At 51.6% G+C, this 24,055-nt stretch overlaps 10 protein-coding genes across 10 annotated transcripts; 5 read left to right on the top strand and 5 right to left on the bottom strand.

The window, feature by feature from the left end:
- Positions 1–1,323: 1,323 nt before the first annotated feature.
- AYO20_09321 (hypothetical protein) lies at positions 1,324–2,193 on the bottom strand (the record flags this gene model as incomplete). Its single annotated transcript, XM_022647592.1, has 1 exon — positions 1,324–2,193. The coding sequence occupies one exon, from the start codon at positions 2,191–2,193 to the stop codon at positions 1,324–1,326; it is 870 nt and encodes a 289-aa protein (XP_022496384.1).
- Positions 2,194–3,119: 926 nt separating this feature from the next.
- AYO20_09322 (hypothetical protein) lies at positions 3,120–5,648 on the bottom strand (the record flags this gene model as incomplete). The annotated part of the gene is made up of 5 exons (XM_022647593.1): positions 3,120–3,661; positions 3,755–4,198; positions 4,737–4,871; positions 5,000–5,006; positions 5,076–5,648. The coding sequence occupies 5 exons, from the start codon at positions 5,646–5,648 to the stop codon at positions 3,120–3,122; spliced, it is 1,701 nt and encodes a 566-aa protein (XP_022496385.1).
- An 870-nt stretch (positions 5,649–6,518) lies between these two features.
- AYO20_09323 (hypothetical protein) lies at positions 6,519–8,879 on the bottom strand (the record flags this gene model as incomplete). Its single annotated transcript, XM_022647594.1, has 10 exons — positions 6,519–6,718; positions 6,783–6,927; positions 7,006–7,189; positions 7,311–7,408; positions 7,460–7,583; positions 7,634–7,883; positions 7,962–8,073; positions 8,122–8,220; positions 8,273–8,699; positions 8,761–8,879. 10 exons carry the CDS (start codon positions 8,877–8,879, stop codon positions 6,519–6,521), a joined length of 1,758 nt encoding a protein of 585 aa, XP_022496386.1.
- A 1,634-nt stretch (positions 8,880–10,513) lies between these two features.
- AYO20_09324 (hypothetical protein) lies at positions 10,514–11,594 on the top strand (the record flags this gene model as incomplete). The annotated part of the gene is made up of 3 exons (XM_022647595.1): positions 10,514–10,618; positions 10,691–10,911; positions 10,979–11,594. 3 exons carry the CDS (start codon positions 10,514–10,516, stop codon positions 11,592–11,594), a joined length of 942 nt encoding a protein of 313 aa, XP_022496387.1.
- A 67-nt stretch (positions 11,595–11,661) lies between these two features.
- On the bottom strand, positions 11,662–13,117 carry AYO20_09325 (hypothetical protein; the record flags this gene model as incomplete). Its single annotated transcript, XM_022647596.1, has 5 exons — positions 11,662–12,276; positions 12,333–12,369; positions 12,424–12,768; positions 12,825–12,971; positions 13,029–13,117. 5 exons carry the CDS (start codon positions 13,115–13,117, stop codon positions 11,662–11,664), a joined length of 1,233 nt encoding a protein of 410 aa, XP_022496388.1.
- Positions 13,118–14,493: 1,376 nt separating this feature from the next.
- AYO20_09326 (hypothetical protein) lies at positions 14,494–15,510 on the top strand (the record flags this gene model as incomplete). The annotated part of the gene is made up of 4 exons (XM_022647597.1): positions 14,494–14,579; positions 14,637–14,896; positions 14,995–15,245; positions 15,355–15,510. The coding sequence occupies 4 exons, from the start codon at positions 14,494–14,496 to the stop codon at positions 15,508–15,510; spliced, it is 753 nt and encodes a 250-aa protein (XP_022496389.1).
- Positions 15,511–15,831: 321 nt separating this feature from the next.
- Positions 15,832–18,327, bottom strand: AYO20_09327 (hypothetical protein; the record flags this gene model as incomplete). The annotated part of the gene is made up of 1 exon (XM_022647598.1): positions 15,832–18,327. One exon carries the CDS (start codon positions 18,325–18,327, stop codon positions 15,832–15,834), a length of 2,496 nt encoding a protein of 831 aa, XP_022496390.1.
- A 321-nt stretch (positions 18,328–18,648) lies between these two features.
- AYO20_09328 (ribosomal protein S18) lies at positions 18,649–19,272 on the top strand (the record flags this gene model as incomplete). The annotated part of the gene is made up of 3 exons (XM_022647599.1): positions 18,649–18,727; positions 18,783–19,012; positions 19,063–19,272. 3 exons carry the CDS (start codon positions 18,649–18,651, stop codon positions 19,270–19,272), a joined length of 519 nt encoding a protein of 172 aa, XP_022496391.1.
- A 925-nt stretch (positions 19,273–20,197) lies between these two features.
- Positions 20,198–22,078, top strand: AYO20_09329 (hypothetical protein; the record flags this gene model as incomplete). The annotated part of the gene is made up of 1 exon (XM_022647600.1): positions 20,198–22,078. One exon carries the CDS (start codon positions 20,198–20,200, stop codon positions 22,076–22,078), a length of 1,881 nt encoding a protein of 626 aa, XP_022496392.1.
- Positions 22,079–22,579: 501 nt separating this feature from the next.
- Positions 22,580–23,965, top strand: AYO20_09330 (hypothetical protein; the record flags this gene model as incomplete). Its single annotated transcript, XM_022647601.1, has 2 exons — positions 22,580–22,805; positions 22,872–23,965. 2 exons carry the CDS (start codon positions 22,580–22,582, stop codon positions 23,963–23,965), a joined length of 1,320 nt encoding a protein of 439 aa, XP_022496393.1.
- Between the last annotated feature and the right edge of the window lie 90 nt (positions 23,966–24,055).

Raw genomic sequence — 24,055 nt, forward strand, 5'->3', positions numbered from 1 at the left:
AAACCATTCCTCCTACAAATGTAGTACCGTCACGCTCACCAGTCGCATGCTTTACTGCTTAATGATCGCGGTTCGATATCTGACAACCATCTTTCGCCTCAAACCTCTACAGGGGTTGTTACAATGTGTGTGTGTATGTTTGTGTGTGTGTGTGTGTGTGTGTGGGTGGCAAAGACTTACCCAGGACTATGCGCACCATTCGCAGAGTGGGAAGTTGGACATTCTGAAATAGAGATAGTCGGACCGATGTCTCCGGAGCTACATATCTAGCTATCATATATATAGGGGCTTACAATGCGACTGTCGACGCATGCATGGCTATACAATATACTATATGCCACAAATTCATACCATACATCGGGGGTACCACATGTACATCTCATATCTCGCGTCACATATCACATATCACATACCATACACCCAGCACCACATATCACATTGTTATGTATATCACATCACCTCGCTTCGTATCTAGTCAGGAGACGACCTCCCCGCCCATCACGACCCCAGAGGCCACACGACAGCCTACAGTCTCTGTGTAGACAGGTAGACACATAATACATAATGTAATATATTGTATAGAGACATATGGGTGATTCGGTAGATGCCTAGCGAGCTAGGTAGGTATGGAGGTGATTAATTGATTGATTAGGTACTTGTCGAGTGGGTCGGCTATACTATACTATTACTAGATATCCCAAGAGCTGTTTCTCAAGCCATCTCATCCTGTCGGGTTGTGAATGATGATGATCATCAGCCCCATCGTCGCCATTATGCATTGAGACGTCCGTCCTCCCCGAGGGTTCGCTCCGATAGATCTCAAGCTTTCCTTCCTGCATTACAAAACAAAAAATAACCAGAACTTCGCCACCGGTGCTCGTAAGTAACGAGCTGTAACTTGGCCAAACGCTGTTTCATTCCTCCGGAATGCCCTGGTATAAACTGACCTTCTGTGGTGGGTATCATGAACGTGTTGAAATCAAACAGGGCATTATTGCGATGAAGGGGTATTCTGGTACTTAGAAATAAAAGAGTCATAAATGCCAGCCCGAGAAAGCGGTAGCAAAGGTCTTCGGCGGCATCATAAGCAGCTTTGGACAGGCGGTTTGCGTAAATGGCATGCACAGGTTGTGAGTGCTAGATGGTAGGAGTCCAGACTAAGCCAGAAGCCGGCGGCTGATGATCGTTCCGGATCGGCCGCAGGCACATTGTGCCATTTCCGTAGAAGCGACTACACCGTCTCAAGCAGGGTCGGCCTTCCGGTAATCATTGGAAGTCGTGCTCGAACTTGGGGTAGGCATAGCATGCGTAATGTCGTAGGGGTCATGATAGAGTATCGGTACTGCTCGCAGCTCCAAAGGTGATCAAGCTGCCAGCGGGACGCCTGCCAAACCGCTCCCGTTTCCTCTGCCGCCTCTTAGCAGCAAGTTGCGGGCTCCATACTCCGGCAAAGAGGTCCTCACATTCATCCTCGTCTTGCGAGTCAAATTCGAGCTCATCGCTCGGATCGCCAGCTCCATCGACCATCTTTCTCAGGTCTCTTGGAGGCAGGGGTAGGACTTCATCGTATGCGTAGGGACTGGTGTCATCCCCCTCATGCTCCCACGAAACGTTGATGCGAATGCGTTTGGTCTCGAGGATAAACTTGCCAACCTTGTACTTTTGGCTCTCTTCACTGGCTTCAACGTATTTCCATCCGAGTATGCTGTCGCAGATTGCGCAGCTAATATCGCTGACAATGTGCTGCCCCGTCACGAGGTTTCGCGAGATGTTCTTGTTCTGAAAAGTATTAGGCAAGGAAGGGGCTATGGTATGGATGTGGCTGGTTGTCCCTTGAACCAGATACGCTCGACCATGTCTGCCCATAAAGCCCTTGCTGATGATCTGCGAAGTCAGGCACAGATCAGTGGAGCATTTTGCGCATTGAATGTGGGAGCTGTGGCCATTGAGGAACTTGCCCTCCGGCGGAGCCATAGTAGATGAAGTGGATGAGACGGGAATTGGGGTCGGGGTAGGGCTTCTGGTGAAGGGGTTCGAAGCGGCCGAGGCGGCGGACGCAGGTGTGTCCGTTGAACTGCTGCTGTCGGTGCTCGACTGACGCGACTTGCGGCGAAACGGGATCGAGGGGAGAAGATATGTAGGGAAGATGGGAAAGAATGCTGGAGGATCGGAGGTCTTGCGGAGGAAAGACATCGTTGCTTGAATTGGAGCAGGACGTGGACAGCTTGGGCAGATTATTAGGAGTCCGGAGGGAAGACGCAGCAGTTCAGCAAATCGAGCAGGTGTGGTCGTTCATAACTCCTCTTGGTCACACGCAGGGACGGGTTCGCGGATGTGGATCAGTAATGGAATTGGCCTGAACCGGAGGGTTATGACATGGGATGCCTGGCGTCAGTTGGGAGATGCGGTGTCGAGTGTTGAAGCAAACAACACCGTCCAGTCAGTGTCCGGTTGAATGACGAGATCTTGTGGACCAGCCACCACGATGAAAGGAGAGAGAGGGAGTGAGGGTGGAAGTTGAAATTGAAGGCGGGAGTCGAGGAACATGCGGTAAAGTCGATCATCCATCAGCCTTCTTCGTGTATCCGCGTTCTCGCCCACGGTTCGTTACTGGTACCCCGTACACATTTGTCACCTGAACTTGTTCCGATCAGGTCCGCGTGATCATTCGGATGTCGAACGAGGGGGAGGGGGAGACATGTCTGACAGGAACCATTGAGCATGAAACTGGCTGTAACAATGAGAGGTCAAGATGTCAGACGATTCGTTAATTTTCGGCGGTGACAAACCTCGGAGGTGGGATGTCACCAGGTGTTGGTGGTGGTGTCAATGTAAGAAGCTTACCAGGGCGCAGGTGGGGTAACGAAGGTGGACGAGGTGGACGAAGCGGATGCAGTGGGCAAAGGTTGGTGGGCTCCATTGGGCCCCATTAGGCTCCATTTGGGCTTATCGATTAACAGTCTGGGCCTGATAGGCGCTGCAACCCCTCTATTGAGCAATAAGCCAGCACTCGCCAACACCAAGATGACCACCTAGGCAACTTTTACCGGTATCCCTCGACTGATCCGAAACTCCCGTATATCCTACATACATTCCTTCCACCGACATCGGTCCCCCCTTTATACCTCGCCGACAAAACGACTGGGATTCGGCATGATAAATTGATTGGCCAATTTAGGCAGAGACGAACCGTTGAGATGTAACGGGGCGTTGAGGAGGAATGCCGAGTTGGTATCAATAAACACCAGGAGCCGCGACAGGAACCCTTCCAGGCCCAGAGCGGCCAGTCCGCCTCTTTCTTCCAACATGCGTTTCACGGCGTCCATGTGGCAGTGATATGCGCCCTCGTCCCCGAAGATGGCTTCGTAGCTGGCCATCTTGGCGACAGCGGCGATGATCTCGTCTCGATAGACCATGCCCTTCTTCGAGGCCGGAGACAGGGCCTGCGCGATGCCGGAAATGGCGCATTGTTTCAGGAACAGGATCGTCTCGGCCAGAGTCATGTCATGCTGCCTCGCCGCATAATGAGACGCCGAGAACAAGACGATGACTTGGAAGATGATCGGTGAGCTGAGCACCATGGGGAACCACGAGGTCTGCAGGAGAACAGACCGACTGTCTCCATCTAGCTCGGGCACGGCCACGGCCAGATGCTTCAGGTCTAGGGGGAGGATCTAATCAGCACACACAGATCATGGCAGAAAGCGAAAGCTGTGAGTACAGGAGGAAGGACAGGTGATCAGCTGCAACCTACAATTATCCAACACTACGGAAACAAGAGGATGATGGTAGATTGGACTCTTTGAAGCCGGAATCATGCTCGCTGCAGATGGTCCAGCCAGGAGTCGTCGGTCATTGCTCGCTGTCGCGGGGACAGGTGGAGGAGACGGCACCCTGTCTTCGGATTGTTCCTCGCTTTCTTCTTTCTGGCTGGCTGAGGGGTCGACGAGCGAGTCGAGACAAAGATCCCATGTAGGATTCAGCTCGCCGCGGCGCTTTTTGTGCGGTGGCCGTTGAGTCGAGCGGCAAGACTGATGGCGGGACACGACAACTCGGGCGACGTGCGACCTGATCTCCCGGCGCATTCGCTGCGCTTGGGCCTCCTCTAGGGGCCCAGCATCGATAAATGTGAGCAGGGGTCGCACCATGTTTTCCTTTGCCGGATTAGGAGAAACAGGCGAGACGCAGAAGACATGGTCTCAAAAGTACCTAGGTATTATCCGGTGAGATGAGAAGAAGGAAAAGAAAGTGACGGGCCACGCTGATCTAGCTTCTTACTGCTTTGGGCCTCGTCCGTACGAATATGGCTTAGCGGTGCCCAGATGGCAACCTCCGCCATCCCTATCAACGAAGCATATCAAGCATATCCCTTCCTTGTTCTTTATTGCCTTTTCCCTGCTTTTGTTTGGTCCCTCATTCAACTTACAGACTACCTCGTACTCCGAGGTGCTCCAATCAGGACTGTCCAGCCCGTCACCTTTAAGGGAGCAACTCCCCTCCGCCAGAGAATATTCACCCCGTACCGCACACTTATTCGCAGCTGCGCTCTGCTGTTCTAACGACTCGTATATCCTCCATTGGCAAAGATTGTCTGGCCTGTTTGGATTGGCACCATGTCAGCATCTGCCATCGCGTCATACAAGCTTCAGGTGGACATATGTGCTTCCGTCCACAGATCCGATCACTTCTTGCCGTCCATATCCAAAGCCCGGGGATGCGGAACATGTTCCACCTACCATTGATCCAGGCCCCTTCAGTGCACAAGAACTTGTATATGGGAGCAATGTCTTTGATGTCCGTGAGCCGGCCGCCAATGGCATTTGACTTGTGAAAGGCGACTGCCTCCGGGCTCTCTTGGCCGTAGAAGAATGCTGTCCCAAAGTTAGTCGGACCTCCGTATGTACAATGAGATCATTTGAGTTCTCATGGATTCATCTCTTGGTTGATTGGGCGCGGATGAGATATCAGCCCTCCGGTAAGGCTGGGGACTGCAACTTACGCGTATCCTAATTCATTGCCTTGTTAGCCTCTATTTGGTCGGCGGGATTCACAGCACACGATGCCCGTATACATACCATGGGCCCTGGGGCAACAGCATTGACACTGATCCCCCTTGGCATCAGCTCCTTGCTCAAGCCCTTGGTGAACCACTCGACCGGACTCTTGCTCCCCTGGTAGGAAGTGTAAGACGGAGCGTACGCCGCAAGGAGGCTCGTCACGGTATTGATGATCTTGCCGCCGTCGCTGACCCGTTTGGCCGCTTCCTGGGTGATGAAAAAGGCCGCTTTGGAATTGATGGCGAACATGGTGTCATACTCCTTCTCGGATATCTCGACCAATGGTTTCTTGAGAACCATGCCCACCGTGTTGATCACAATGTCGAGCTGAGGGCCAAAGTCTGCCGCAACACTCTTGAATAGCTTCTCCACGCTTGTCGCAGTGGTAAGGTCCCCTTGGTAGATCTTGACCTTGATGTCTTTGTGCTTGGACGAGAGGTCAGCGGCAAGTGTTTCGGCCGCTTTTTGTGTTGAGGCGGAATTGTAGTGCAGCGCCAGATTCGATCCTTCGGCGGCGAAGAGCGTAGCAATCAATGCTCCGAGATTCTTGCCGCCTCCAGTGATGAGTGTCGTTTTGCCAGAGAGAGACATACTGGCAGGTAATCGAGGTGCGACTCAAAGAACTAAAACAAAGTCTTGGGATGGTGAGGAAGGCGAAGAACCACGGTCCTCGCAGGGTTGCCGTGAGCATATGGCACCATTCTTATACCCTCGACCACGGACGTGTCTGTTCGTTTCTTCCTTCCTTTCAGAGACAGCAAAGCCTATCGATCTCAGGCCTCAAGGGTTGCGTGGGTACAGACACTCCCGATCAGTTCAGCACCAAGCCTTGCGACGCTTCTCTCCAGATCTGCGCCACGTCAAAGCCGAGAGATCGACCTATCATTCACCCACAGAGAGGACAGGGTGGGGAGTGGAGAGGCCCATTAACCACAAATGGTTGCTGCATGCAGACATTGGCATGGTCCGTGCGTCATGCTTAAACCACTTTCCTCCATCCACGGACACAAATGACGATCCTCTTCACGTAAAATGCTGGCCAAGGCATGCGGGGTCAGTCTGTGCAATTCCTTTTCCGCTGCGGCCATGGAATCAGGTCGGAGCACGGCGACGCACGGTCAAGCGTCTCTGCATCGTACCACACAACCAGGTCATCACACTGAGCATATCGTCGAAGAAATGGGCAGAGAGTGAACTCATTGATGATATCTAAAGAAAGTATCCCTCCATCGTCATAGTTGCTATTTTGCCGAGTGACCACCATACATCTGTCCATGAACGATGCCGTGGAACGCCGTAAACACAACATCCTTATAGTTGGACTATCCAGATGGGAAAACCGATGACAAAGCAAGGTGGTACATAGCGACGAGGATGGCAAGACTCGGTCCGGACCCCAGGCATGGGAGCCACTCGGCAGCACACTGATCTGTGCAAGAACAAAGGCACATGGAAACCGCCTCAATATATGGCTTCTACAGCAGAATACTCTTTGCCCTCGATCAATAGCGAATACTTCATCAGTCCGGACTCGGTATTCTCCACCTGCAGCTCGTATGACAGCCGGCAGTAAGGCTCTCCGTCAGAACGTCGATACTTTTTCTTGAACAGTCTCTTGGGCACCACGCGCAAATCCGTCTCGAGCACACAATTGAGGGTAACTGCATACAGGTATGTCAGAATACATGTACAATAAGTGATGTCGGACCAAGACACTGGACTCACTGCTCACGGGATGCTTTGGCGGCGTTGGTGAAGTAGACTCATAGAGTTCATTTCGAACTCTGAGTAACGATCCACGGGGACGGTGGCCTGCAAAAAGTCGAACAAAGGCGAGTTTTGTTTTTCCACCGCGTCGTAGGTCGTCATCCTGTTCATATAATGCTTCTTCAATAATCCTTTCGTGGCGCATCGGGAGGATTTGAGTCGAGAGGCGTCCACAACGTACCATGTATATGAACCAATGCATGGTGTCGCATTCCTCCTTCTCTGACCATTCATTCCAATGCTTGGCGAAACCTCTGTCTCTGATGGGGTCCCAGAGACTGTAGGCCATTGTGCCATAATGTTTCGCGGCTTTCGTCGCAACCACCTTGGGCGCCAATGTTGTCAATTGACTCAAAACCGCGCCTCTAATGTCGGTTAGAAGTGTCGACCTCTAATGGAAAGGCTTCCTGGGCACCTAGAAATCGAAGACCACCTGGGCATATGGTTAGATAGGCACATGATCAAGGTTGTGGCAGGGAGTCCTACGCATCCTTTGGCTGAATTACCGTGATCCCAGGGTTCGAATCTCGCACCGCTTCCTTCAAATAGGCGCTTGCTCCAAATCCGCCAATGAGGAAAATCGCCTGGACGGTTCATCAACTGGTGTAGTAGAAGAAGTTGGGAAAGTTACCGACCTTGACGCCATGTGGATTGGGTGGACTGGCTTGTAAACGCTCAATCTTGACCGCATTAACCTGCTCGGCGATCAAGCGATTCACCTCACGGATAACGGGATCGAAGAGCCGCAACATGGTGCCTCTGTCAGAGTCAGCCAGCAAGTTTGCCTTCCTCGCCCAGCCAATACTCACGCGGACAGTGTCATCGAATCCCTGACCAAACCCTTTCCGGGATTGTCTTTGAGCTTTGCCCTTGGAAAGCTTAGATACTTGTTCTTGTCATCCCTGCCACCAAAGCCGACTTTGATGGCCACATCGAATTCTTTCAGAGCGCTCCGGTATGCTTCAGTCTTTTTCAACGAGACGAAGGCTTTATCTCCAACCACTTGTCGAATTTCTTGTTCGAGCAGCTGATTGATCACGGTACTGCCAGCGACACTACCTAAGAGACAGGCTTAGAAGTCTGGCTCCTGTGATTCACCAAAGAGGTGAAGGGGAAGACCAGAGGCCACGAGCATACCAGATGGTTTGGTGATAGCTTTCAGTTCAAAGGGCGCGAAGTTGAGGATCTCGTACGAGATCAGGTCAACAGTTCCACCGCCAGCATCACAAATGACAACTGCATCATGAACCTGAGCAGTGGTGAGCACAATGAAATGGGGCGACCAGCCTCCCCTTACCTTGAGCCCTTGGTTCTTGATTTGATTCAACGTAAACAAAGCTCCTGCTTCCGGCTCCGTTACCATGTGTACAGGTGAGATGCCAGCATCTCGAGCAGCCTAGTCTCTCGTTAGTGCCGATCAGTATAGGTGTGTCCTACCGTCCACGGACCTTCGAGGTCAAATATTTCGCCTTGTCAGACCACACCGCTGGGACTGTAAGGACATATTGTTTATCGTAGTTGTCGATGAATTCTCGATCCAGGAATGTGCACTCGATTTCTTTGACAGCATGCTCGAAGATCGCACGGATGTAGTCACTCGCCACTTCGACAACAGGCTTTGGGAGTTTTGCAATTTCGGCCTGGACATCTACGGGGATGAAGTATGGCCTTGGCTGATCGGGGTCGAGCATCAGTTTGATGCACTCGATCTTCTCCCCTTGCCGGTGGTCAAGCTCGTAGCCCCATTTGAAGTTTGTATCTGAACCTGGTTCATACTGAAGGGGAGTCGGTGTCTTTGGAGCAATCCTGTCACCGCCTGGCCAGGAGTCGACTGTAAATACCTTTTCAGGATCGGTAGTGAAGGCATAAGAGATTCTAGTCGCCAGAAGGAATACTTTAGCTCAGAATAGTACGCCGCCGTGCCTTTTATACTTACCCGCTATACGTGGTCCCAAAGTCAAGCGCAATTATCAATCGATCTCTCGTATCCTCAAAGTCAAGACTCAGGTTGTTGAATTCGTCGAGGTCGTCAGATGTATCTGATGGAACGTGCATGGTCACCCAAGGTATCCGGCCTTTGGAAGGCGTGAGCAGAGATCCAGCCGACAGAAGACGATGTGAGGTAGATAGAGCCGATGCTCGTTACCGGCGATATATGCCCTCATTTCAATGATCTTTGCGGCTCGAGAACCGCGATACTGGTCTGACGCTCGGCTTGGAGGCCTTTTGAGGGTCAAAATGGCCTCGTACCGGGTTGTGGCACTCTGATGCATATAGTAAGTCCCAACCGAGGGGCGGTTTGTAACTCGGCGTCTATGCGCAGCAACATGAAGCAAACCAGTGGTTTGAACACGAAAATTGCGCCAATCCTCGAGTAGCTGCCTTAGCGAAACTCAACGTTCTGACAGCTGACTCCTAGAACTTGAAGACAATTGCCACTTCCCAGAGTCGCACGTGTCGACGACATGTTCCAGATGACCCCGACCTTGACACGAATGCTTCCCCATCATAGATAGAAGGAGGAAGGAATGTGGAATAATACTTGAAGGTTGCAGGTTGTTGAGTTGAGGCGCCTCCCCTGCTGGCGGCTAAAATGGCTATGCATCGGGTCAACCCCGTTTCGACCAACCCGGCTGTAAGCAAGGGTTTGTCGACACTATTCTCACTCTATTCCAGAGCCTGTGGGCGTCAGGTTTTTGGTTAGGGAATAGAGCTGGTCTGATGAGCTCTTACCTGTGCGTGTTTCCTTCTCGTCACAAACGTCAGTCTCGTATGCACTTTGCAAAACGTATGCCACAGAAAACAAGTCGCATTGTTTGAGCTGATGTGTCTGTTTCGTTTCCGGCGAACTTCTTCGTCACTACAACTTGGAGATCGAGTTGGGCGGAGCTCCTCCCCTCCTACCAAGAGCCGACGGGCAGACAGACCTGTATCAATGAATGCTTTCGTCGAAAATCGTCTCCGTGATTGTCAGGATGGTCTCTACGACCAGTCCCATCCGCGGCGCATGGCAGTGCGTGAAACCGCAAGAAAGAGGGAATCATATTACAGGGAAAGCCGCTCGTGCCTTCGATGCCCCCCATCCACGCCTTCCGTATCAGTTCTCATTGGATTAAAGTGTTCTGGTTCAGCGCGACGGGTAACCTCCCGGGAGATAGGTTCTGGGGGCTTCAGGACTGCCTGATTCGGGTGCCACTGCCTTTCATGGTTCATCTTCACTACGCTATGTGGAAAAGTTGTGGTATGGGACCCGAGACCCAGTCCTCATCTAGAGATGATAAGTCTACCACGCGCATACGGGTGAAGCGATTATATCGTACGAGAAACTACGGGGATAAGTGAGAGGTAGGTCAGACCCAAACCAGTCTGGCGTGCTCGTGTTTTCTTTAGCGTGCCCTGCCCCAGCAGCCCAGCGAGCAACGGCTCCACTGAACTCCCCGCTTGGTGGAGGGAAACTGTAACATGATCGATCCTCCTCTTTGATGTGCTGCGTCTCTACACACGGTTCTTGGGATCTACGGACGAATTATGAAACCTTATGCTGAAAGTGACCTGGCCTTTGAAGGCCAGGCCAGGGTATATAAGGTCAGTCTACGATGCCACACTGAAAGTCTCGTAGAGATGCGGTAGGGCGACCCGCAGACTGTGCTTCGCTTCTCATTGTTCAAAACAAAAATCTAGCACACATCATGGTGAAGGTAGCCATTGCCGGCGGAACCGGAGGTCTCGGTCGCATGATAGTTGAGACGTTGGAGGCGAGCAATGAGCACACATACATAATCCTGACCAGAACGGTAAGAAGGCGAGAAAACGACAGGTTTCCGAACTCTTGCGGTTTTTTGACTGACGCTTGGGGATCATAACAGCAAAGTGACCAGCCACGACACGTGTTTATTGATTACACCAGCATCGACTCGATCTCCAAAGCACTCGATGCACATGACATTCACACGCTTGTATCGGTGCTCTCGATCAAGAGCAAGGAGCAGAGTGATGCGCAGTTGAACCTCATCCGCGGAGCCGCCAGGACATCCTGTGTCAAGCGATTCACGCCGAGTGAATTTGGATTTCCGCGCAAGGAGAAACAGTTCGTTGCCGATAAGTGTATTATAGGTAGAGCGCGCGGGTGCTAATCCACTTTATTTATGTCCTAGGTACCTAGAATCTACCTCCTCGGACGCCGATTACAAGCTCGCTGCTGTGATGGAGCTCGACAAGACCGGTCTGGAGTATACACTGTTCAGCCATGGCATTTTTGCGGATTACTTCGGCATGCCACGAATCAAATCATACCTAGACCCTTGGGTATTCGCTATTGACATAGCACACAGTATGGCCGGCATTCCTGGATCAGGTGACGTGCCTACCGTATACACCTATTCTGGTGACGTCGCCAAGTTCGTCGTGGGCACATTATCCCTTCCTGACGGGACATGGAGCAAGAGCAGCGTGATAATGGGTGATCGGAAAACATTGAATCAAGTTTTGCGTATTGCCGAAGCGGTCAGAGGAACGAGATTCACGGTCGAGTACGACCCTGTGGAGCGGCTGAAGAGAGGACATATCACCGAACTTCCATCTCACCGCCATTACTATTCATCTGAAGACTCCAAGAGAGCCTTCCAGCAAAGGTTTGCTGGTTTCGGCATCGCAATGGAAAGCGGTGGATTCGATTTCACACCCTCGCATGGAGCCATGGTTGCGAATGATGCTTTTCCACACATCCATCCCATGAGTGTCGAGGACGTGATTCGAGCAGGGTGGCAGTAGCCTCAGTTTGAAAACTGTCACAGAGGAACGTCCTCAGAATAGAGGGCTGAATATCATGCAGTTGCGCTCAGTCTCGTTTTCGGTACTGGCAGTATGTCCGTACTACTTCCCAAGGAAATTCCAACATTCTCGTAGCATCATGAAGCGCCTCGCAAGAGTGGCACGGGTACACAGGTGCATGTGTAAGAGCCTGGTGGATCTGCATAACAGCCTTGAGCCGGATGAAAATGAAGAATTCGAGGTCGGTTGCCGAGAAGGTCATGGAAATAGCAACGGCAACGGCGAAAAGATGTGCAATGGCGATGAGATAAGCAGGATCGCCCGTCGCCAGCGACCCGAAGTGGTTAGGGATCCGGCCGAGCCTCAGAGCATGGATCGTGCGGAATTTTGCGTCGGCTGATAATAGGGTTCCACCGTCTCGGACATTTTGGAGACCACGTTTGAGTAGCCTGAGCATCGTAGCTAGCTCATATTCTGGCTTGACGCAGTGGGACAACCGGTCAAGAGAGTCCATACCCAATGAGGACAAGCAATCCAGGCTCTTTGGAATATACAAGCCTGCTTGAATAGTGCATTGACGTGCTGATTGCTGGTCTTGTGTCCAGAAGGAGGAGAAAGCATCATCCGTGATGGAGGGAGAGAACTCAGAATCCCTCACCCACGGACCCATGGCTGAAATCACCTGTGTGGGCAATTAACGAACAGCATCAGCGGCGAAGAGTTCCTACAACATCTTACCGCCGAAGTACCCTCGGTCAACTTCTTCCAATGTTTCCTATCATCTATTTCAGTAAGGTGACGATTCTGATACGGTCTTCCCCGCGCTCACCAGTTGTCCTGTTGTAGTGAAAGAATCATCGATGCTGCGAGGATAGCATCGCAGTTGGTCCTTGAGAACTCGCTGATCGCATAGTTAAGACCCCGACATGCCAGGCTCCGGTAGTACAAGGCATCTTCTTGAATTGCGGACGAATTCAATGAAATTGCAAGATTCCCTGCAACGTGGGCACTTATGACGTTTCTAACAAAATCGAAACGAAATGCCAACTTGAAAAGACTGTTCGGCTCAGCAATGGGGAGCCATTGATCCTCGGGTAGCACTTGCAAACGTACCTGGGTATCTCGCTCCACCACAAGGAAAGTGCAGAAGTACGATTCATCTCCAGCAATGATACTAGATGTGAGAGGTAGTCCAGATATCGTAAGCCCCTCGAAGGGAAACAGAACCACGTTGGAGATTCGTAGAAGCGCACGGCTGATAGGAACGAATGAGACTCGTCTGTCGCCAACGTAATCCCACCTCTCTCAAGCGTACTAGGATAGCTCTGGTCACTTGGACCGAAAATGCACGCTCGGCTAGCTCGAATACAGTTGTGACTATACAAGTTTTCCGGTCATCCCAACGCCTTTTCTGTGCTATGGGAATTGACTTACCAACGGGGACGGAGTTCATCGCATTTAATTCTCCGGGCAACACAGGTCTTGCAGCCCGTCTTCGACTTGACATGGCCCCGGCGTATCATCGTGTCATGGACGCAATTTTTCTAACGATGGTGAGCGTCGCTACGTATGACGGTGATCAGAATTTAGCCGGGGTGATCACAGTTCTATATAAACAGGTAGAGAATGCGCTAGGCCTGTAATGGAGAACAATCCACCCAGCGATTCGGGCACGAACCTCAACTTCTTGGGACGTCGATTAATTATGTACGAGGTACAAGCATTGATCTCCCGCCCGCGCGAGCTGGATTGAGATTAAAGGAAGGTGTACCGAATGAGTTTTTTGCATCATTCGATCAAGCCTTTGTATCAGTGGTAGCTCGATGGCGGAGATTGTTCCAGATCCTCCCACCTAGGATGCCCTCTCTCCCTTTCGCGCCGCGTACAACTCAATTTGTGAGAGACTTACATAGACTCCTCCATCCACAGGTGCTCTGGGTCGGCTGGGTGACAAAGGTGCTGGCTCACCCAGACTCGCGCGCGACCGGGGCGAGATGGGCGTGAATTCACCTCGTCTTGGCGCTCATGTTTCCCCGCCTGCGCTGATCCAAACCAGAGACGGCGACAACATAACATAGCATTACGGCTGAATGAGAACGCTATTCACGAGCTGAAACAACACCCCCATCACTGTCCTACCTTCCGCTCCCGTGCACACAACCTGCATACATTAGCACTGTATCTCCGACTTTCTGGACCATCATAGACCTTCAGCCGTTGGAGAGGCTGGCTGAAACACAACCATCCTCAAGGAAAAGACTGATTGTAGGTCCTCCCTTGACTGGCTCAGCCTCAGCGAGTTGTCCGCACACCTTCCTCCCTTAGGATCGTGGTCTCGTGGAAAGCCATCAGTGGGAAGCAGACGAGGTCCGACACAGCTGTCCTTGGGCGGGAAAACATACCTTGTCGCTTGTGTCGGCACCCTCCTCTCACAAGCGCTTCCAGATCATTTTCTCTCAGCTTCATCCTCGTCAGCCTTTATTCTCATATTCAGCAATCGATCAAGTGGTTGATTGTGTTCGCTTATAGCAGACTGGGACTATCTGCACCGTTCTGGAACATATACCTCGTATGATGTATACAGATTTCGTCCATGCAATGCTCTCTCGTGAAAGCGCTGCACCCTTCGGCAAAATTGCCAGCTGCTGCTGAATCGTTTCCTTCTTTCGGGAACTGGAGCTGTGATTTATGAAGAGGCATGTCCTCCATCGTGAGGCAAGCTATGTTCATAAAAGCCTCAAGCAGATAACTTGTTGCCGGTGAGATTTATTGACCTTTGCCATAATCATATCCTTTCCAGCGAGCATGTCCCAGGACAGTCGTGCTCCTTTGGTCGAAGATATGAAATCTATCGCAACGGCCACCCAAGCTCAGATTGAGTCCTCGACACAGCCTAGCTATGACCACGCAGGTAGCAGAGGTAACGCTCCTGGCTCAAGCCGGTCAAGTGGGATTTCGGATAAACGAACAGAATTCCGTCAACGGGTGGGGATAAAGCCTGAAACTGGTGCGATTCCTCCCACACTGCCCTTCACCTTACAGAGACCTAGCGGTAAAGACGCAGACGTGGATCAACAACTTCTGCTATCAAATTAAGCAGAGACTCAATCTGAAATGGAAGAATGCTGACAATGTATCGAATCCCGAAGGCGACCTACCCGACCAATTCCTCTTCCGAAACCGTCTCGAGAAAGCATACAGGGATCAAACCCGTTTCTATTACATCGCCATGTGCGTTTCGCACGGCATGCTCTGGCTTCAAATCGGTATTGGCGCCACCGTCACCGCCCTTGGGACGACAAGTAAGTCTGGCTCTTCGTTGAAAGTCCCGAGTCGTGTCTTGGCTCCGTATTCGTCCTCTATTATACCACCGAGAAACACTAATAAACGATTTGACAAGATTCAAACGCGGCAAGAATCGCTATAACCGTCCTGGGAGCCATCAACACCGTCATTGCAGGCTTCCTGACATTTCTCAAGAGCAGAAACCAACCGAACAGGGCATTACAGTTTAGGAATGGCCTGCGCGGAGTATACGAGGATCTGTGGCAGGTTGACGCGGAGATGTTGAGTGGTAAGGGAGACATCGACGTGGATCAAAAGGTGGACGACTTGTGGAAAAAGTACAAGGAGGTCACGGCCGAGGCGGAGGTGAGTTGGCTTCCCCCCTGTTCTTACTCACTCACCCGTCCACTTTCCTTTGCCGTCAGTATTTTTGCTTCTGGAGACCTGACCAGACCGACTTTTTGTTTACTCCTAGGCAAACTACCCGGATCTATGGGTCAGTCTCGGCAAATTGATCAAGCCCACAGACGCGGACAAGCATCCGAGCACGCAGTTGAAAGACGTCTCGCCGGCAGAGACTAGTGAGCAGAAGCCTTCGAGCGAAGGATCGTTGCTCAAGACAAGGCCATGATCATGGGGACCGCCTTCAAGAGAGATGCTTCGTTTGCGTTGTCAAGACACACTTGAATCGACGGGTACCGCGGTGACCATTCTAGGTTGGCAGGGCTCGAAGAAGGCCTCGCCAGAAATATTGGTGTTGGCAATGGAGTATTTGGTAACATATTACACAGACCAGATCAACAAAGCGAATCACAAACAAATCTCCTGTTAAAGCCAATGCTCCATTGACTGCCTCAAATAGAAATTGGGCTATACGATCGCTGTCCAAGACAGACAACGTCCAACACACTCATATCAAATCCAACCCGCTGAACGCCGGACACGTCTCACTTCAGGGCGTTTCCAACCTCGCTTGACTCTCTTGAGCAATGACAGGATGATACTCGCCCTTCTGAAACAAGAGTTCGTCGTCCATATCCACCGAGCGGTCAATCTTAAAGTACCTAATCTCCCACTCCTCATCTATGATGTCGCCAAAGCTTTCCAACTCGGCCCAGAGTTCTGGATAGGCCTTCTTCGCCCATTTCTCCACCTCGTCCTTGCGATACTGCCAGGGTATGGCGTTGTAGAATGTGCCAATGGTGACAGCGTCAGGCAGCTCGCCTGTATCCTGCTCCATATGCTCAATCAATTCCACGACATTCTCGAACTCGGACTGTCCAGCAAGGGCACCAATGTACGCATCGTACACTTCTTTTGTGATGATGAGGTTAAAACTCTGCATCAGTGCCATAATACGTCTCGCCTCGTGACCGCCCTGTGGTATCCACCTCTCACATGCTCGCAGAGCAAGGATAAAAGAGCTCAACGTGGGTCCCTCGCGCGACTCCATGATCTTCCAAAAATGATCGATAATCGCGACAAATGGTTGTTGACATTCCGTGTATGCTGCCATAAGCCCATTGTGGATGCGCGTCGTCTGTTCGACTTCCAGGTCTAGTTTGAGCATATTGTAGACCATCTGTAGCCCGTCGATGTCCTTACACTTGGCGATCCCCTCAAAGCATTTCGCATATGCCTCGGGTGTAGGCCGAGCTTCGACATCTTCACGCTGCCGCATATGGCCGAATACCAGGCATGCCAGGTCGGGACGATTCCGATCAAAGAACGACTGCATCAGGGTGATACGGTCTCGTACCGGGGCTTCGGGGAACGCATGACGGAACAGTTCGTAGGCATTGTAGGCGCGCTGGTCCTTGACCGTCGGATCCACGATGAATTGTTGGAAGACCGCAGCTATTCTAGCCCGGTCGTCCATGGGATAGCTGTCGACGCGGTGGCGGAGTAAACCTGTTGCTTCTTCCAATTCGTCTTTTTGAAGGAAGACGTGGCACAGTCCCGCAATTGCTTCAGCCTCTAGTTCCGCTCCACTTTCAAGTAGGTGGTCAACCACCTGCATCAGATGCATGTATTCAGGATCTGCAGAGAAGGACAAGGCGGCAATGTAGTGGTTTAGAATTGGCACATCCGACCTGTCGACGGGTATATCTTCTCTGGATAGAAGCTCGTAAGCCAGGGCTGCAGCCGCACGATCTCCGCGCTTCATTTCGTAATTCAGCTGCAAAGCTCGAGTCCTGGCGTCCGGGTGTAGACCAAGAGATTCGGCCAGTTCCAGATAGCGCATGGCTGTCTCCGGGTTATTTTGCGTATATGCATACTCGATAACACGGTTCAGGCTTTTCATTGACACTGCATCGGTAACCCCTCGCTCCGATAGCTGTTGAACCATCTGGCGTATGTGGTTCACATCGGGATCATGCGTAGCGTGCCAGAGCAGTAAAGTCCCTGCTATGTCTCCTGCATCGGTCCTCTGTTGCAGCAGGTGCACTGCCTTTGCGCCCCATTCCAATTCCCCGTTCTGCATCGCACAGTCCACGACCTTGACTAATGTCGGTGTTGTTGGCAGCTGACCTTCCGCTAAAGGTAGAGAGAAGACCTTTTTCAAAGTAGAAATTTCATCATGCTGTGCAAAATAAGTGACTAATATTTCTTGAGAGACAGCATCCAGTTGCCCGACGGTGTTCTGCACTTGCTGCATGAGCTTCCAGAACTCTGACATTCGTCCTTCGTTTGCGAGGCCTCTCAAAACAGTTGTCCACATAGGTAAGCTGGCTCGATCTAAGGCGTTGGGAGATTTGCGAAGGAGTTCTAGAGCGTCCTGGGCTGAGCCTGTTCTGGAGAGCACGGTAATATAGGTCAACAGGAGCGAACCTGGAGCCCGATGATGTCCACTGGGCTGGATGGGGACGTGGGTATCATTTGCAGCCCCAGGTCGATCCTTGAGTGCGTCGAAGACCAAGGTTGCTAGAATCCGTGCATCGGTTCGAAACCTATCATGACCTGTTGCAGATGCTAATGCCAGCAAAATATTGTCCAGATCTTCCTCTGATAGACTCGTCTTGGTGTCTTCCATGAAAATATGACCACGCTCTTGTAAATGCTTGAAAGCCTCAGTGGCCAGGAAGACCTCATTTCTCGTTAAGCGTCGGGGGGACTCGATTCTAGAGGTAAACAGGAATCTGAGAGCATCGACAACTTCGTTATCCGGAGGTAGTCGAGACTGGCTCCTTCGCGCCCTGATGAGATCAACCAGCTTGCTCAGCGCAAGTTCGACATTGGCAGGAGTGCTTTTAGCACCCTCGAAGCCCTGTCGAGCACCTCCAAAGTTGAGTCCAAAGAGATGTCGTCTTTGGTAGAAGTGATAGGTGGTGCAGGGTGACTGATAGGCAGGTCTCCTTCCGATCACTCTCTGGCAGTCTCGAATGGCATATGGTTTGTTGGCAATGATTGCACGGAAGACGCTCCGGGTCAAATGTGAGCACTTCATGGTAAGAACTTCCAACACCAATTGCAATGGGGTTTTAGTTGTCGAAGAGCGAGAGAAACATGGCTGAAAAGGAGGGGAGGGGAGAACAATGCTGATTTCAGCTAGAGAAATCGTGGTGGCATGATGTATTAGACGATTCTGCATATACTTGTATAATGTGCCTCGTACTGCGATTGAAATGCGGAGATTCGGCGCACCTTCCTTTTGGTGTTCGTTCCTCCAGAAAATACTTGGTACAAGTCTTTCAATGCCTTCATCTCCATCCTGACCTCAGTAGGTTCATTCGCTCCAGTTGCTTCCACAGCTCAGGTCTATTGAAATATGTCGGCTCAGCTCAGTCACAGCCTAGGGCTGCAGCTGGGTCGCGCTAGCAAATCTATCGCCTCATCTCCTCTTGACCGTACGTCTTTTCGATTATTATTGATGGAGAGACCTTGTTAACCCCCGCTGTACAGAGACCTTCAAACGCGCAGCCGGAATGACGGTCAGAGAAGCAGAACGGAGAGCAGCAGTAGCACAAGAAAATCAAGCCATCGCCCGACAGCTAACGCGACCTTGGAAAGCCGGCGATGTGTATGCACCTCACGACCTGAGTGCTGCTGAAGCTCGCAAGTGGAGGGTCAAGCACCGACCCACGACCGACGCTTTTGACGCACTATCTGTCAACCCTCTTACCTTGTACAAAGTGAGCTTGTGATCTCAAGGATGTGGTATCGCTATGCTAATCATCCCTAGAACTTCTCCGTGATGTCTGAGTATGTGACCGAGATGGGCCGGATTCGACATTCGAACTCGACCGGACTACGACCAGTCAACCAACGAAAAATTGCGAAAGCCATTCGGAGGGCGATAGCATTGGGTCTCATGCCGAGTATCCACAAACATCCTGAAATCATCAAGGAAGAAATGCAGGGCAGAATGCTCAACACTGGGCGAGTGAGGTGAAGCTGGCATTCCTGGTCTGTCAAGGAACGCCAAAATATCCCACCCTATGGCAATGTCGATACCCAAACTCTGGAGCAAAAAGTTCAGGAACAAGTGCGAAGTCACCCTGCGCCTCGAAACCCTTTCAAACTGGATGTTGCGGATATTTTGCACAAGGCGACTTTACAGAAATCCTGCTTCTTGGACCTTTTCCTACGAAAGCTGCCAACACAAGGACAAGAGCTGCGATTAGCCCAATAAACAAGAACTATACGGCAAGCCACTCCAGTCGTTATGAGGTAGATGGGTACGAGCAGGATACACGACCTTCCTGGCGATCGGCCATTTTTACGTTACCAACTCGCTACATTCTCCCACGATCAATACCTCTCAAGGTATATTGTGGGTATGATGGCATGCTAGTCTCCAATGTTCGAACAGCCCCGAGATTGAAGCGATTATACACCTTTATATGGTGCAACATTCGCCATGCGCTTTCCAACAAATTTTTTAGCCTGGCTCTGCTGATTGTGAACGAGACTTGGAACTTTCCATTGAAGGGGAGTGGTTTTGGGTCAAAGTGAATGCGGTCCGGTGCAAAGTGGGCTTGGTTAGAAATGGATATGTGGACTGTTGGTAGTTACTCGATCACGACGAGGATTATCGGCGGTTTCACATTTTCTCTGTACTTTTACATGCTTAGACGGGTAGAATGCAGATTTGGAACCTAAGTAATCAAGAGCTCCGTCTGTTTCCTTTCTTATCGACCAGAAGAGGTACCACGCAGCCTTGTAGCCTTGTAGCCTCGCCAGCCTTACCCGGAACAGAAGTATGTATATTTGGAGAGCTGCGGCTTTGCAACCTCTTCACCTACCCGCATCTCAATTCATTTAAAACCGCCAGAGGTGGTCGCTGTCACTTCTGCCATACCCCTTCATGAAAGAAGATGTCCATAATCGCCGACGGCATCTATGCCGCACTTCCCTCCACATCTCGAGGCTTGCCTACCCCTCTAAGTGCTGACTCCAAGGGCGAGCGAATTGCCTACGCTGCCAACAAGTCCATATTTCTTCGATCCATCGATAATCCTGCCATATCCACTCAGTACACCCAGCACACGACTACGACCACCGTTGCCAGATTTGCGCCTTCCGGGTTCTATTGTGCCTCTGGTGACGCTTCGGGCATTGTACGGGTTTGGGACTGCTCACCCAATGGATCGGGAGCGACAAAAGGAGAATATGCCATTATATCAGGCCGTATCAATGATATTGCGTGGGATGGTGACAGTCAGCGTATCATAGCAGTAGGCGATGGGAAACAACGCTATGGACACTGCGTGACGGCGGATTCAGGCAACACGGTGGGAGAGATCAGCGGCCACTCTGCACAGGTCAATGCCGTCAGCATAAGACAACAAAGACCCCTGAGGGCGGCTACAGGAGGTGATGACAAGAACTTGGTCTTCTATCATGGGGCTCCGTTCAAATTCAACGGCATCCCTGGTCGAGGAAACCATACGAACTTCATTTACGGAGTCGCTTTCTCGCCGGATGGCAACCACTTGCTCAGTGTTGGCGGAGATAAGAAGATCTATCTATATGACGGCAAAACTGGGGACGTGAAGACTGAGATCGCGGACGGCGCGGAAGGCCACAAAGGCAGTATTTTCGGAGTCTCGTGGTCCAAAGATTCGAAGAACTTTGTGACTTGTTCCGGTGACCGCACAGTCAAGACATGGGATGTGGAAGCTGGGAAAGTCACTCATACCTGGTCTTTTGGCGATGCTATGGCGGTTGCAGATCAGCAAGTTGGCGTCGTATGGCCAGCAGGCAGGTCAGACGGATTGATTATATCCCTGTCCCTGAGCGGAGAACTCAACTATCTGAACAGCGGGTCAAGCAAGCCTTCCAAAGTCATTTCGGGTCATCAGAAGAACATTACCGCCCTCACATCTTCCGGTGAAGCGAAGAGTGCTACGCTGTGGACGGGCAGTTCCGAGGGACGACTGTGCTCGTGGGATGCTGCAACTGGGACAGCGGAGACCATCGAAGGGGATGGACCAACCAACATCATCTCTGGACTTGCTGCTGCGCCTTCAGGGAAGCATCTTCAAGTCTTTTCGGTTAGTTGGGATGATACTCTGAAAACAGTTGACGCCGGAGCCAAAACATTCACAGGGCAGTCCACCAAACTATCATCACAACCAAAAGCTATAACGTGCACCACGGACTCTCTGGTCGTGGTAGCTCAACTCGAAAGCGTGATTGTCTACAATGATGGAGAAGAAGATGGGGAGTTGCCCTTGAAATCAACGCCGACATCTCTCGCATCTCACGGTAGCACTGTCGCGATCGGTTCCCAGGATTCAAGTCTTCGCCTATTCTCCGTTGTGCCAGGAAAAGCGCCCAAGCAGATTGCGTTCATCGAACAAGTCTCTGCTCACCCGCTAACGGCCATATCCTTTTCCAATGATGGCTCGATGGTGGCAGTCGGTTCTGCTGCAGGAAAAATCCATGTGTACAAGATTAGCACTGGCATCACGGGGATGGTGACTGGGAATTGCTCGCTCGAGCTTGTGACCGATCGGTGGAGCGCTCATACGGCAAAGATCACCTGCATCGCATGGAATCCAGAAGGTACAGGAGCAGCTTCTGGCAGCTTGGACACCAATATATTTGCTTGGAGTTTGAAGGAACCTGGGAAGAGGGTGAAGGAGACGAATGCGCATAAGGAAGGGGTCAATGGCCTTCTCTGGCTCGGAGACACTGTGTACAGCACTGGGGCAGATGCCACAGTCAAGAAGTGGAAGATCAAGATCGCATAGATGGATGCATAGACGTTACGAGGCACATGGCGTTACGAGTTGATGAAGGACTGGTTGAGTCTCCTGGTCGAGACAGCCTGATGCAGTGAGGACGAGGCTGCGGACAACATTACACTCTGTTGAGGATCACGTAGCGAAATGATTGGCATGAGTAGCATGTACTTGTCCCCAAACGCTCTGTCTACCAGAATTGTAGCAACCTAGACCGGACGTTCCATCGGTGCGCCGTGTTCGACCCTCCATATCCGGGGATGGTGTTTGGTTCAACCACAAGCCTAACAATGTCAGGGCTCCGCAAACTTTCCCTCACCCACACCATCCAACTGCGACTCGAATGACAGGACTCTGACCAACTCCCACAACTTCCCGCCACAACATCAGAGTAGCCATGTCGAAACGCGCAATGCGCTGGCCCCCTGCATGAACACAGTCTTGCTCAATACCGCGCTGCGCATGCGCGCACCTTGAATCATCTCCCATCGGTCCTCGGGCCCAGCCAGCATGGCTACATTCGACGAGACATTCAACCCCGCCGCTCTCACACGATCAGATACGATCACGTCTACAACGACCACCACGAAGCCTCCTCCCGGGTCGGCGTCGAAACAACCGAAAGCGGCTCAAAGCTATCCTCGGGTGGACTTGGAACCTTTGTATACTGAACTCAAGTCCTTGATCGGTCACAACTGGGATACATATTTCGACGCTATAACCAGGTTTATACGAGGTAAGCTGCGCTTCCAGGCGCTGTAGCCTCAATAAATTGAACACAGAGGTTGACCACTATCTGCAGGGGAACTGAACGCACGAGAATTCGGCGACCTCTGCGATGTCTTCATCTATGCGACTCCTCAGACCGAACATGCGCACAACTCTTTAATATTAGCCATACTATGTAACACCGGCAGAGATCCCCCTGAACCTGGACTGGCAGCATGGGTCAGCGCAACGACAGACAAATCCGCACTGACGTCCGGCACCAAAGCCACAGCCATCAGCGATGCGAGCGAACAGCGACTCAAGGCCGAAGTGATGGCCCTACCCGCACGAGACCGACGACGCATCAAAGGAGCAGCAAATGAGAAGGCCGACGAAGAGGCGGCGGCTCGACGGAACCCATATGAAGAGCTGTACCTTGCCGGCAGAATCAAGGCACCAGAGACTGCCCCAAGTGCAGCCGCAGGAGGACTGACCAAGACAAATTGGGACTTGGAAATCAGGAAAAGATACGTGCAGCCACTCTTCTCAGAAACTCTTGAGTTTCCCGACACACCGACGATACATTCTCGGATCGTTCCCATTTGTTATGAAGAGTCCGTCGCGCAAGGTTGCTCAATACAATGCGCTGAGCTGGTGGGGATAGCCGCCGAGACATATCTCAAAACCCTACTGGCCGAAGTCGTGAATCGAACACGGTCCAATGGTCCAAGGTACGAGCACAGCGCAGGTGGAGGAATCTTGACGAGCTCCTACAAGAAGAAAATCGATCGGGAGGAAGAGGAAGTCAAGGCTGGGAAGCTCAACCGGACTCGTGACGACGACCTATTGCCGACTGAAGCGCAGGTTGCATATGCAAGACGCCCAATCGGCATAGCAGACCTGCAACTAACTACCCAGGTTGGCCCGGTGCCTTGGAATGCGATGCCTTGTATTGGATTTAGCGTGAGCAATGCTTCAGCAGGATATGATCATGATCAATGGCTCATGGAGCAAGAGGAAGAGGCCAACGCGGCGGCAGCATCGACAACAGCGAATGGGCACATTGATCCAGCCGAGGATGGTATGGATGTTGACAACACCGACAACTATGGCTGGGAAGGTGCTGGGCCTCAGGACAGAAGTGGTCTAGATTCTGTTCTTGCTGACTGTCTGGCTATTCGTGTGTAGCAGACATAATCACATCGAAATCAGGACCAGCAGAGAATAAGACCGTTGGAAAGGAACAAACATTATGAGTCTGAAAAGAGTGAAGTGCCA

Source organism: Fonsecaea nubica (assembly GCF_001646965.1).
Source record: "Fonsecaea nubica strain CBS 269.64 chromosome Unknown Scaff85, whole genome shotgun sequence".
NCBI classification, from domain to species: domain Eukaryota; kingdom Fungi; phylum Ascomycota; class Eurotiomycetes; order Chaetothyriales; family Herpotrichiellaceae; genus Fonsecaea; species Fonsecaea nubica.